Here is an 11,359-nt window from a genome sequence, read left to right as displayed (position 1 = left end):
GTGTCATAATTGATTCTGAACATGCTATCTAAAGATAAAGACTTCGTCTATTCACACACACTTTCTTGATATAAGTTTATCGGAAAACCTTATTCACTAATCAACATAATTTCAAATATTGCGATCGAAAGAAAGCTGAATTAGAAAGAAATCAACATTTTTATTACCATTTACTATAGTTTGATCACAATCACGTAAATCAGAAATAACCTTAGTGCTGGGTTTAGCACACGCACGGTACGTACCATATAAGAGCAGAAGATGCTTTATGTTACAAAAGAGTTTGCGAGCCAGGAAGTAATGGATGAGAAAATTTGTACTAATTTATAATGAAGATGTGATATCGTAGCTACGCCTTTGACAAAATGATACATTCGCTGCAGGGAAACCGGCCATTTCGGTCGGTCACGTTTACTTACGGAATATCACTGTGTCTTTTGCACTTTCAGTTTCAAAAGACGTGCATATCAATCCTTTTTACGTTATATTCCTCTATTATTATAACTAAATTATGATAAAGATAATGAAGAGTTTCTGTAATTTAATTGAGCTCTCTCGTGCTTACTGTTATGTTCAATAGTTGTTGTTTGCTTTCTTCAACGTCTAACACGTTCAGTGTGACACACCACTTGATGACTTATCCTAATGTATCACGCCGACCCTCGCCTGAAGGGGAAGGAGGCCCCGTCAAGGCACGCCACTTCAATAACCGTATAGGCTTTCCCGATAATCCAGTGTGACCGCAACGATAGACGCATGGTCATTCAAGAGTTTGTGCCGTCACAGTCCTGACAATTGCATCTAGCTGTCAGTTAGCTGCAGGTAGAGTAGCTAGCTTTTGCCATTTGCTTTATTTAGCCTGCTTTCTAATCTAAAAAAGAAATTGCGCTAATCGCGCGCTTTTCTCCGAACATGCGTTAGTTGAAGATCATTTAGCCCAGTGAAAGCACAGTAGTTTGCCAGTGGTTTTGTTCCCTCGTTTCGTGTGATACCTATTTGCCGTACATGACATAGTGACGTTGGTATAAATAACTGCATTTTAATGAGCTTCACGGCATAGCTTTAAGTCTACATCTGCGGCGAAGTAGCTCTCCTGCTGCAATATTAGCAAGTGTGATTTTTGGTTATAAAGTGCATATCTGCTTTTTAGGAATCACGGCCAGCGCAACCATGACGGCTGAAACTTTTGCTTGCAGTACAACGCTTACGAGCAAATCGAGTCACGGCTCAAGTAAAAACAACAAAAACATCGATGCCCCATCGTCAAGCATTATCACTCCTGGGGCGGGCCAGACTTCTCCAAATGGTCAAAGCGCTAGCACGAATGCTGCAACCATTCAAAATCGTGAGTGCATCCAGATTGTTAGCTTTTTCCACCGAAAAACAGCGGAGACAGCATGCCTCGAAGCACGACTTGCTAAAAATCAGGTGACACGTGTCTGCGTCATTCGACCGAATAGTGTATTCTACACGCTCTCAGAAAGTCTTAGCCGCAAGCTATACTGCTGCCTTGCCACGCGTGATAATGCAGCTCACGCAGGGAAGCCCATCTTCACCTGCAGGAAAAGTATCGTCGAGGTATGTCAAGATATACACGTATAGATACACGTTCGATTAATCGTGAACAAGCAACACGTACGCTCGCACTCAAGTCGTTGCCAATATCAATAGCCATATAAAAGTTGTTTTTTTTTTTGAACTCACACAAGAAAACCCTGCCTCGACGGAAATAATTAGTCCTCGTCTATCTCACTCAATGGCTAAACAACCGAGTAGTTCTATGACAGTTTTATGCTATATGGGTCCTTAGTTATGTTCCTAGTGGAGCATTGAAGTGTACTGTGCGCAACAAAATGTATAGATGTCAATGGTTTGAATATTTCACCTTCAAGCCGTTCCAGATAAGAAAATACTGGAAAACGAAATCAAGGTCATTTCGATCCATAAAAGCTCTCGAACGAACTGCAAAGCATACACAAATTATAAAGACAAAGGGATACCTGTATTTATTAATAAAATTACTGTTAAAAGTATGAGCCGTCAGTCTACAGTAACTTTTCAACATGCCACATAATAGCTTTGTGTACAATGTACATATTAATAAATTTAAAGGCAACGGGACTCAGCTTTGGTCTAGTAATTTCTAGCTGACATCAATTAGTGTTTGACGTTTGGCATCAAAATCTGGAGCGTTTAATGTCTAAAGCAAAGGCGTCTATTTTCCGTATTTCATAGCAAAAATATCATACTCTTTTATTCCTACGAGAAGGTAGGCGCAAATAACTTGATGTTTTCGAGGCAGGTTATATCCGGTAGTAATAGTCATTTGAGTATTACACTTTACTTTTAATCTATGGATAGCCGACCTAGTCGCTGACAACTCGTCTTGTACATATTCTCAATTCTGTAGTATATGAAAGCATGTATGTCATTTCAAAGCCACGCCGATCCTGCTGTAACGGGCATCAGTAGTTAATAGTATTTTGCCATTTAGCCATAATGCACGTAATGTTACATGATAATTTTGTTTGTCTATCCATATTCACTGATTTATTTGAAGATAATAAACCTCTCGCACGACGGCCATACGCGCGTTGGCGTGCTCTGCACCGATGGGATGCTGCACATCTTGCTGTTGCTGACGCATGTCCCACAACAGTGGGACCGCGTCGTCTCAATCGCCACTGAACTCGACGTGTCCGTCTACCGCGAAGTGGCCTACACGCGCAGCTTTAACTCGCTGTTCTGGCCGTTGCCTAATGGAGACGATTATGCCATCGTCATGTACGATATTGAAACAAGGCAAGCGAGAACAATGTTGACGCGCGTGAAAAGCTGCACATTGCAGGTAATCTCTCGCAGGACTCCCCAGTGTGTGCTTGTACAATCTATTAGCATTAACTGCACAGGAGCTTCACGGAATCAAAGATGAAAAAAAAACAGCGCGTTATAATGTCACAGATCCAGAGGCATATTACCTCTAAGCCATCTGGGAAACTTTTTGTTATGAAAATAATGACGTTATACTTGCCACTTCTAACGTTGTATGCACTTTTAACCCTGTCAAGAGGAAGAATATTACACATTAAGTTTGATAACAAATCCCGTTTTTCTTATTATATGAAAAAACATGACTTCTGATATTTATATGATAATAAGCTATTATTTTAGCTATTCTTCGTCATTGTTACCAAATGATATAAGCTGTCTTGCTAGAAAATAGCGGGCTTCGTTTCGAAGAAGTTTTCCAACCACGTTTTGAAATGTCAATTGCTATCGAAAGTTAGGCTATGAAAATAACTCTCCCTAATAATGAACAGAAAAGATGGAATCCAGCAGCGCAAGGTCCAAGGAATGTGAAAGGTGCGACAAAACCTTCCATTCGAAGTCCGAAACCTTTGATAACAGCTTTGATGATGTTTGCTTTGTGTGAGATCGTATAGAACGGGATGCCAGTTTCATCTCTCCGACTTTTTCTCCCAGATAACGTGGTTCATTCAATGCAACTGGGCCAGATAAACGTACTGACCAAATGTTTGGTGCAGAATAAATGCTTCACAGTGAATTAGGTCCTTGCAGTCCCACATGAAAGGCATAATCTTTTTGCATGAAGATCTGGCTGGAACATGGGCCTTGATTTCTTTTTTGGAGTCACCCATTCTAATCCTTTAAAAGGTACCACTTCCCATCCTCGGTAACGATTCTGTGCAACAATCGATCATTGCAGCGGCGCGACGCTCAATACAGCGTTAAGCTGTAATTCGTTGTTAGATTCAGAGATATTACAAGGTGCCCAATGCCCAACCCTAAGGAATTTCAGGTGCTTAACGGCCATCTTGTTTTTTGTCCAATTATATTATTAGCAAGTTGTTCGCCGGTCGTCCTAATTCAAAAGTGCCCAACTCTGACGGTCGGCCAAAGCGAGAGACATCGTCTACGTTCCGAATACCGTTTTTAAATTTGACAAACAATAGTTGAGCGGCCCTCTCAATGATAAGGCTATTACCGTATACGAAATAATATCCAGAGCTGTTTTGGCAGCGTTCTGGCGTCGACAAAATACCCATCTTTGAGGAATTCGCTTGAGGAGTTCGAATTCTTCTGATATTAGCTGTCGGAGTACAGGAAGCCTCTTCGAATTATATACTAAAAAATAAACAAGTGAACGGAAATGGGAAATTAAAGCTTTGGAAGAAATCGCGGGAATTTATTACCCAGACTAATATATATATACATTTTTTATCCCTTTTTCTGGTTATCTGGCGTAACATTGGCGTAAGCAATCGAGCAAAGACCGATGTCAAACGTTACAAGTCGGAAAGTGTTTACAATAATAAAAATCTACAAGAGGGAAAGCTTGGGGAGAAATGCCTAAGTGACGCGGGGTTTTTTTACACCAGCATAAATATGCACACGTTATAATTTAACAAAATCCTACTGATCCACATTATATGTAATTAATGACATTATGGGCATATACGGGTACTAAAGATAATTCAATTAAGCAAACGCGATTGAAAGCCTTGCGATATATAAACCATTTTAGATATTGTGAGTTTTTACATAGGTACATAATACTGTGAATTGGTGTTGCAGGTCAAACAAGACGCCCTAGTTGTGCTCTTTTATGATCATGGCGTATTGTTCGTTCCGTTCAGCGAGTTAAATGCCAAGTTCAATCCAAAGTTGTCCGAAAAGGCACAAATGAACAATTCTACTGACGATTTAAGTTTTCGCTCAAATCGCACGAGTGATCCAGGCCTTGGGAGGTAAGGCCAGTATTAACGAGTTTCCAGATGAAAAAGAGAATTCCCTGTACTTACCTTACGTGCTCGCATACATCATGTACATCAATAGCAATATCTTATATTATTTACGTTCTTATCTTTATTCGCTTTTTCGAGTATCTATATTAAATAACATATGCATATGTACTTTTTGAGGTGTATCTATTCCTAAGCCTATCTAGCATACCTAGTGAGTCTTAGGGGTAGCCGGCTCTGAACGACGTGTTTTTTGGGTATTTTCATATTCTCATCCTATTCATGTTATTTACTACAGCAATATATTATAGTCGCCTTTTTACTGACATGGACAGGTCATGCTCGATGTTGGATTTTACCAGCGAAGTCCCTCCCATCCGCGCTGATTATTGGAACCCAAGTACTACCAGCATCAAACGAGTTCAAGCCGAAGCTTTCGAGCCCTCAATGAGGTAAAGATGACCATGTCGTCTAGGAAGATCAACACCAAGCACTACCCCACTAATTCGGTTTTCTCTCAAGCATATATAACTTTGGAGTTATGGGTACATTCCTCATTATTTTGTAACCCACTGATGTCAATTGCAGAGACAATTATTAAGACTTTTTGCGTTAAATTTCGTATCTATGATGTGAAATTTACTCATGATTTAAGCACGCTAAAAAATGAAAGTTTACATACCATTGGATCGAGGAATTTGGATAACCAAAATTTTCTTTTAAAAGGAGAAAAATACCAGCGGTAATTTTGAAATCTTACGAGTTACGAGACTGTCTATCCTTCAGACGAATCATGAAATAGCAAAAACCTAACTTTATTCGTTGTTCCAGCGATCAGCACCTGCGCGGCTATTGTCTTTCACATGACCGCACTGTTGTATTCGCAATGTACGGAAATACAGTATACAGGCTTAGCGGTACTGGATGTGCACCGCTCGCCAGCATCGAAGTACCAATCGATATGGACAGCACGTTCAGAGTTATGTTTCTTGGGCGCATTACTGTGCTACAGGTTCGTCATGACACTAGATCAGATTCGTAGGAACGACATACGACATGATCGTATGATAAAACAGAAATAAGCAAAATCTTATCACTATATATGTTGTTTATGCTAATAAGACTATCGTTAGAAATATAACATATTTTTGCCTAAGAAATCAATCTGGCCGCTCTGTGCAAAGCTAGCTACACGGAATGCTATTATTACCGCACTGGTGGATTATTGGGTATTTGGAAGGACGCAGGACTTAACGTGAATCTAGCTAGATTAGTTAATTATTGTTTCGATTCGTTATAAAAAAGGATACCGGATAAAACGGATTAGTACATTCGCTACAAAATGACCACTGTTTATTTTTATACTTGCTAAAAAAATTAAAATATTGACGTTGTTTTCGGGCACTTCTTTGATCGTAAACGTATCACGAATTAAACGCTTAAACTAATATTGAAATAACACATTTTCATGCATTTATGGAGAATGCGTGAATTTAGCACTGAAACATTTTCTTAACTATTTAATTTATACACAACAAACAGCGTTTTGTTTACCCAGTGCCAAAAACGCAATATTATACTCACTTCTTAGTTGCAAATAAAGCCATTTTGTCTTTATAGCCATTCTCTAGAACATCAATCAATCAATTTTCTATTGATTTACTTTGGTCTAGCCAAAAATGACCAAGCCTAATGTGCAAGAATCCGTGCATCCAAATCTGCTTCAAGCTTTTGCAATGCAGCTTCAACAATTTTTCGCCATACGCTACTAGGATTGTTACGGAGAAAGATGACTTCGCATTACTTTTCATATCTTTCTTATTCATTCGATACAACTGAACCAATACAGATTCTTGTTGATTACTTTGTCTTTTCCAAGCGTTGTCGTTCAGTTTAGAAGACCCTCCATGTCCTACTACATGCAAATTACATGTATATTTATAATAGACATCTGACCTGACCCTAAGCTTATCTATAGCTCCCGAAGCTATCCGTTCCTTTGTCTCTTTCATAGTGACGTAGAGATACCAGTTCTCGTTACTCGTAACAATTCTGTGTAGAAATGGCTTCGTATAGCTCGGTGTCGGGCGACACATCGAATGATAATAAAAGGTCATGTTTTTTAAAGTTTTACAAACCACCTTCAAGTAATCCTTTAAGGTATAAATACACGGTATACAACACATATATCCCAGGGTTGCAGGGTTGGCAGCTGTCGAGTCTCGGTGAAAAACAAAATATAGCCAGTGTCAAAAACACATATTTTCTTCAGCAGGAACGTACAACTCCAGTCCACCTAAACATTAGTTACCGTACGGAATTCTATAGTGCACGGGGATTCTGTTTACCGCACAATGAAATTACAACGGGTCTGGAGAGGAAAAATAGCATTTTCTAATGGTATAGAAGTAAATAGAACGCCATTGTTTATGAGCTAACCTAATAAATAAACAATGTACTGTGTTGCAGGGCGACACGATGACGGCGGCGTACCTTAATTCAAACAAGCCGGCCAAAATACTACATAAGAACTATCGTAGCGCGGGGTTCGGCTTCGTTTGGGATGAGACCGGCGTGTACCAGGTTGGGGAGGACATGAGTTATTATTGCGACCTCGATTATTGGACACCAGAGTAAAAAAGAAACAAACTTTAGTCCGGAGAGATGCCCGCCTTCACCCAACTGTAGTGCCAAAAAGCTACGGCGCTCCCCTGGTGTATTCTAGTGAAACTAATTCTTCTTTCCGAATTTTCTAAAAATAGCGAAATTTTTGAAGGAGAGGTCGGAGTTTACAGAATAAACCAGTGTAATAACTTCAGATTCCAGAAACTGCTGTTTTCAGTGTACTACATTTGGTAGTATATTTGCAGGGTACCGTTTTTTTTCAAAATAACGGCAATAACTCTTACGTTCTTTTATATTACTGAAATATAGAGTCATTGAGCGTGTCCGTAAATGGACTCCTACTGAGCATGAACGGGTTACTTTCGATAGACGCATTAGATAATGATAATATATAAAATTGTTGTTCCGAGATATGACAAATGACCAGCAGAAGAGCTTTGATTTTAAAAACGCACAGATCTACAGTCGCTAATAAAAATGCACTTTATTATATACTAGGACCTAGATTAAGCGCTGATACTTACTTACACATACTGTCTGCTTTGGCTTTGGCCATTTTTTCATCCAACTCCGCTTTGTTGCAAACAGATCCGTATGTGTAATCCGGTTGAGATGCCCGATGACTTGCAAGCAGACATAATGGCCTACAGTACAGCGTATCGAACAGCGGACACCGTCGGACGCGCAATAAGCGGCGAACAGGTAAGTCATTAATTCTGGAGTTTATAAAAAGCGTGGAAAATTCGTTTCAAACTTCTTTAAATTCAAAAAACTCTTATTAGTAACCGGGAAGGCAGAAACATTGGTATGTTTATACTCGTTTAAGAACGCCATATTTAAAAAAAAAACAGTCGACTTAAATTTTGGCTTAGCAGTAGTCCCAAAAGCCCAAACAAGTGAAGAAACCTAAAATATAACATAATATGACATCAAAGTCATTGTGGTCATCACAAATGACCTTAGTGAATTTGCTAATGATGCTTTCATTCATAATTGAGTCATTGAGGACCGCCCATGGTGACGCATGAAAATTTTTCTTGCAATCCACGCGAGCTGTATGATGATTTTCAATGGTATACACCGTTGATTCTATAAGTTTATGATTTCAGTGGGAGTTCGTCTGGCGAAAAGACATTAAACAATAGCTGATGTTCATCCCAAATATAAACCTTCTCTCTGTGGTTCGATAGCGTTTTTCGTAATTTTTGTCTAGAGAAAACTAGTTTTTTTTCTGGTAGCACGAATACTGGATAAACGCATTTTCGGTACAAACAGCAGGCCAACCTTCGATTCAAATCCTGGACACTTTGTTTACGATAAGCTTAAAAGCAGTGTTAGTTGAGTAATGGCTGTTTTAGAACTCCGCTATGTCGCAGCTGCTTACAGTGTGCCTCACTCTTTATATATTGTGATCTGTCTTTGATAGCTGACTACTGAAACATGTGCACCAGGTCCAATGTTCCAGTTCGACGCCCAGAAGCATCTGGCTTCACCCGCTCTTCTCAGTATTGCAGGAGCCTATACATCGACAAATGAAGATGTAGCCGAGAAGTTCATGAAAGCTGCTCGAACTGGCTGGCAGCATATTGATGATTTCAACGGTGGTCGCAGCAAGCTTGGAACCTTTAGGCGATTAGATAACATCCGTAGGAAATTAAAAGTTGTTCACTAGGTACGACTGTTGAATCTTACCAGACTGCTGGGCAAGCGTCATTCGCAGTTTTACGCTCCCACTCAATGGATCCAATGATTCAAAGAGAATAAAATCCGACCTTCAGAGGTTGATGCGCGCGCAGTAGAGAGACGTCTGAAGACATCTTCCTCGGTCCTTTTATATGGATGTTCTCTCTTGCGCGGCAATTGAACAATAATTTAAGAAAACTGCTAAATATTCCGAAGATGAACAAAAAGCAAATACAAATACAGAAACATCAAAAACAACAACAGTCATTCCCGGTTGGGTTTTACCATGACTATTTAACATTATAACAAATGTTTTTATTCAAACACAGTTGGGCATTGAACCATATTTTCAACGGTGAATATTTACTCTTTGACGAGGTTTACGGAGTGATGGGGCAAAAAAATAGCTTTACACATCGTTCTGGGGTCTCTAGAGGTATGAGATTGACGACGCGATGGAAATTGCACCAACTGGCCAACGAGACCGATAATTGTTTAGGATTTAAATCTGAAAAAAGCTTAATTTCTGAAAGACTAGGTTGCATAGAACGGTTGTGATAAAGTTTGTAAAACCAAGAGCTCTAAGAAAGAAGGAGCGTTTTTGGTTTTTAGGTATTTTTTTAAAACCCCGAAAAGGACTTAGCCCCGAATTCAAATATCTCTGAAGAGTTCTCGAATCAAGACATTGTGAAATACTCAATGTACATAAATGTATATTTTAATTACGATTTGTGTACGTGTATGATAAACAGATTTGAGAAAATAATGATCAATTTTAAAATAATAATAATAATCTTAAAATAATAAAAACATTCCTATTCGTTGATGAACATATGAAAATACGCCTTTTCTATTAGATTAAATCCGATATTAGTGGTTGAAAATAAATCCAGCACATGCCAAGGAAAAAGTGCTTGAAGCTGTTAGCACTTCTTTTATCCCAACATCCAACGTACCCCTAAGTTGCTTTAAATTTGCAACTTGAAATTAACTAAACTTTTCAATAAAGTACGAACAAAATATTTATAGTAATAGAACTAACTTATACCTTGTATGATAGTCAGTCAAGAACCTTGTATCATAGTCCGGCTGCCAAAGGTCATCCTTTTTTAGAAACAAACCAGGGAAAGTGTATATATTTTCCCTGTTATATTATATAACAACAAAAGTGGTGGGTTAAACATACTTTTTTATTTCTCACCTATGTCTGTATATACCACCCTTAATGAGGGCAAGAGATGAGTCGAGATGGAGTGCCTATACATCATGATATCATCAGCAACACCAACTATAATGTATCTGTGCTAAGGTGTTGTCAATTAGGGATAGGAGTTTCGAAACACACGCAGTCCGAAAGAAGTATGAAGAATCCAATCGATCGCTATAGTTTTACAGACATTGCTGTGGAATCCTTAAGCTCAACGGCGACTGAATCAAGGCAACGGTGTAGCTATGATAAAGCTGGATGTTATATTCAAATATCACAAAGAGTAACTAATGTACTGAGATCAACAAACTGCCAAATATTTTGTAATTATTAAAAATACCATGTAGTATCTATAAGTGTCCCTCAAAATGACATGTTAAAAAACAACGTTTTTTTCTTGCAAAGCTATACCTTCGAGAGATTATTATGAATACTTAATGAATAATATATATATGAATATATGAATACTTAAATGTATGTATGTTGGAGAAAAACAATAACGTACTGGTTTTAAGAAAAGCAACAGATATGCCATCTATGATGTATCTGTCATTTTTCTTACAACAGTATGTAAACAAAACAAAGAAGCTTAGCTAATTTCTTAAGCAAATACGCGAAGCATCCACCTTGACAAATTGATTGTGATGAAAAATGGCCAATATTTGAAATGAAAATAGTGCAGATCTGTTCCTCATAGTATTTTTTGTTTATTACAGCAGCTATCAGTTGCAATAATACACACCCTGCCACGGGCTAAACCATTCAATATATACCCAGATTTTTTAAACATGGACCGCTTCCCACTAGTAGCATCGTATCTTCTCTTGTAACTCTATTAACTTCTTTTTTTATTGATTGTGTTAATGTGAAATTGTTTGTTGTTGAATATGCCAATGCGGACCGTCAATACTATTATTATTATTGAAGGAAAAACGGAAACACTTTATTTACAGAATCACATATCCTATTGATGTTCAGCAAACGTTTGAATTCCATTTTCACAAATAATTACGGCTTAGAGCTAATTTCACTCGTTACATGTCCCTAGCAATCTCTCTCTCTCTCTCTCTCTCTATTTATA

General features: G+C 38.4%; 1 protein-coding gene across 2 annotated transcripts; it reads left to right on the top strand.

The window, feature by feature from the left end:
- Positions 1-662: 662 nt before the first annotated feature.
- On the top strand, positions 663-9,911 carry LOC111247916 (uncharacterized). 2 transcript variants are annotated; one of them, XM_022799461.2, is made up of 9 exons: positions 663-822; positions 1,151-1,578; positions 2,561-2,848; positions 4,597-4,769; positions 5,099-5,215; positions 5,595-5,775; positions 7,233-7,346; positions 7,977-8,090; positions 8,815-9,911. In XM_022799461.2, exons 2-9 carry the CDS (start codon positions 1,171-1,173, stop codon positions 9,058-9,060), a joined length of 1,641 nt encoding a protein of 546 aa, XP_022655196.1. In that variant the 5' UTR covers positions 663-822; positions 1,151-1,170; the 3' UTR covers positions 9,061-9,911. The 2 variants fall into 2 exon arrangements, with proteins under 2 accessions (XP_022655196.1, XP_022655197.1); XM_022799462.2 differs by lacking the exon at positions 2,561-2,848.
- The last annotated feature ends 1,448 nt before the right edge of the window (positions 9,912-11,359 follow it).

Source organism: Varroa destructor, unplaced genomic scaffold (genome assembly GCF_002443255.2).
Source record: "Varroa destructor unplaced genomic scaffold, Vdes_3.0 BEIS01000003.1, whole genome shotgun sequence".
Lineage (NCBI taxonomy): Eukaryota > Metazoa > Arthropoda > Arachnida > Mesostigmata > Varroidae > Varroa > Varroa destructor.
Note: the sequence above shows the minus strand (reverse complement) of the source record. Positions and strands in the feature narration are given on the sequence as shown.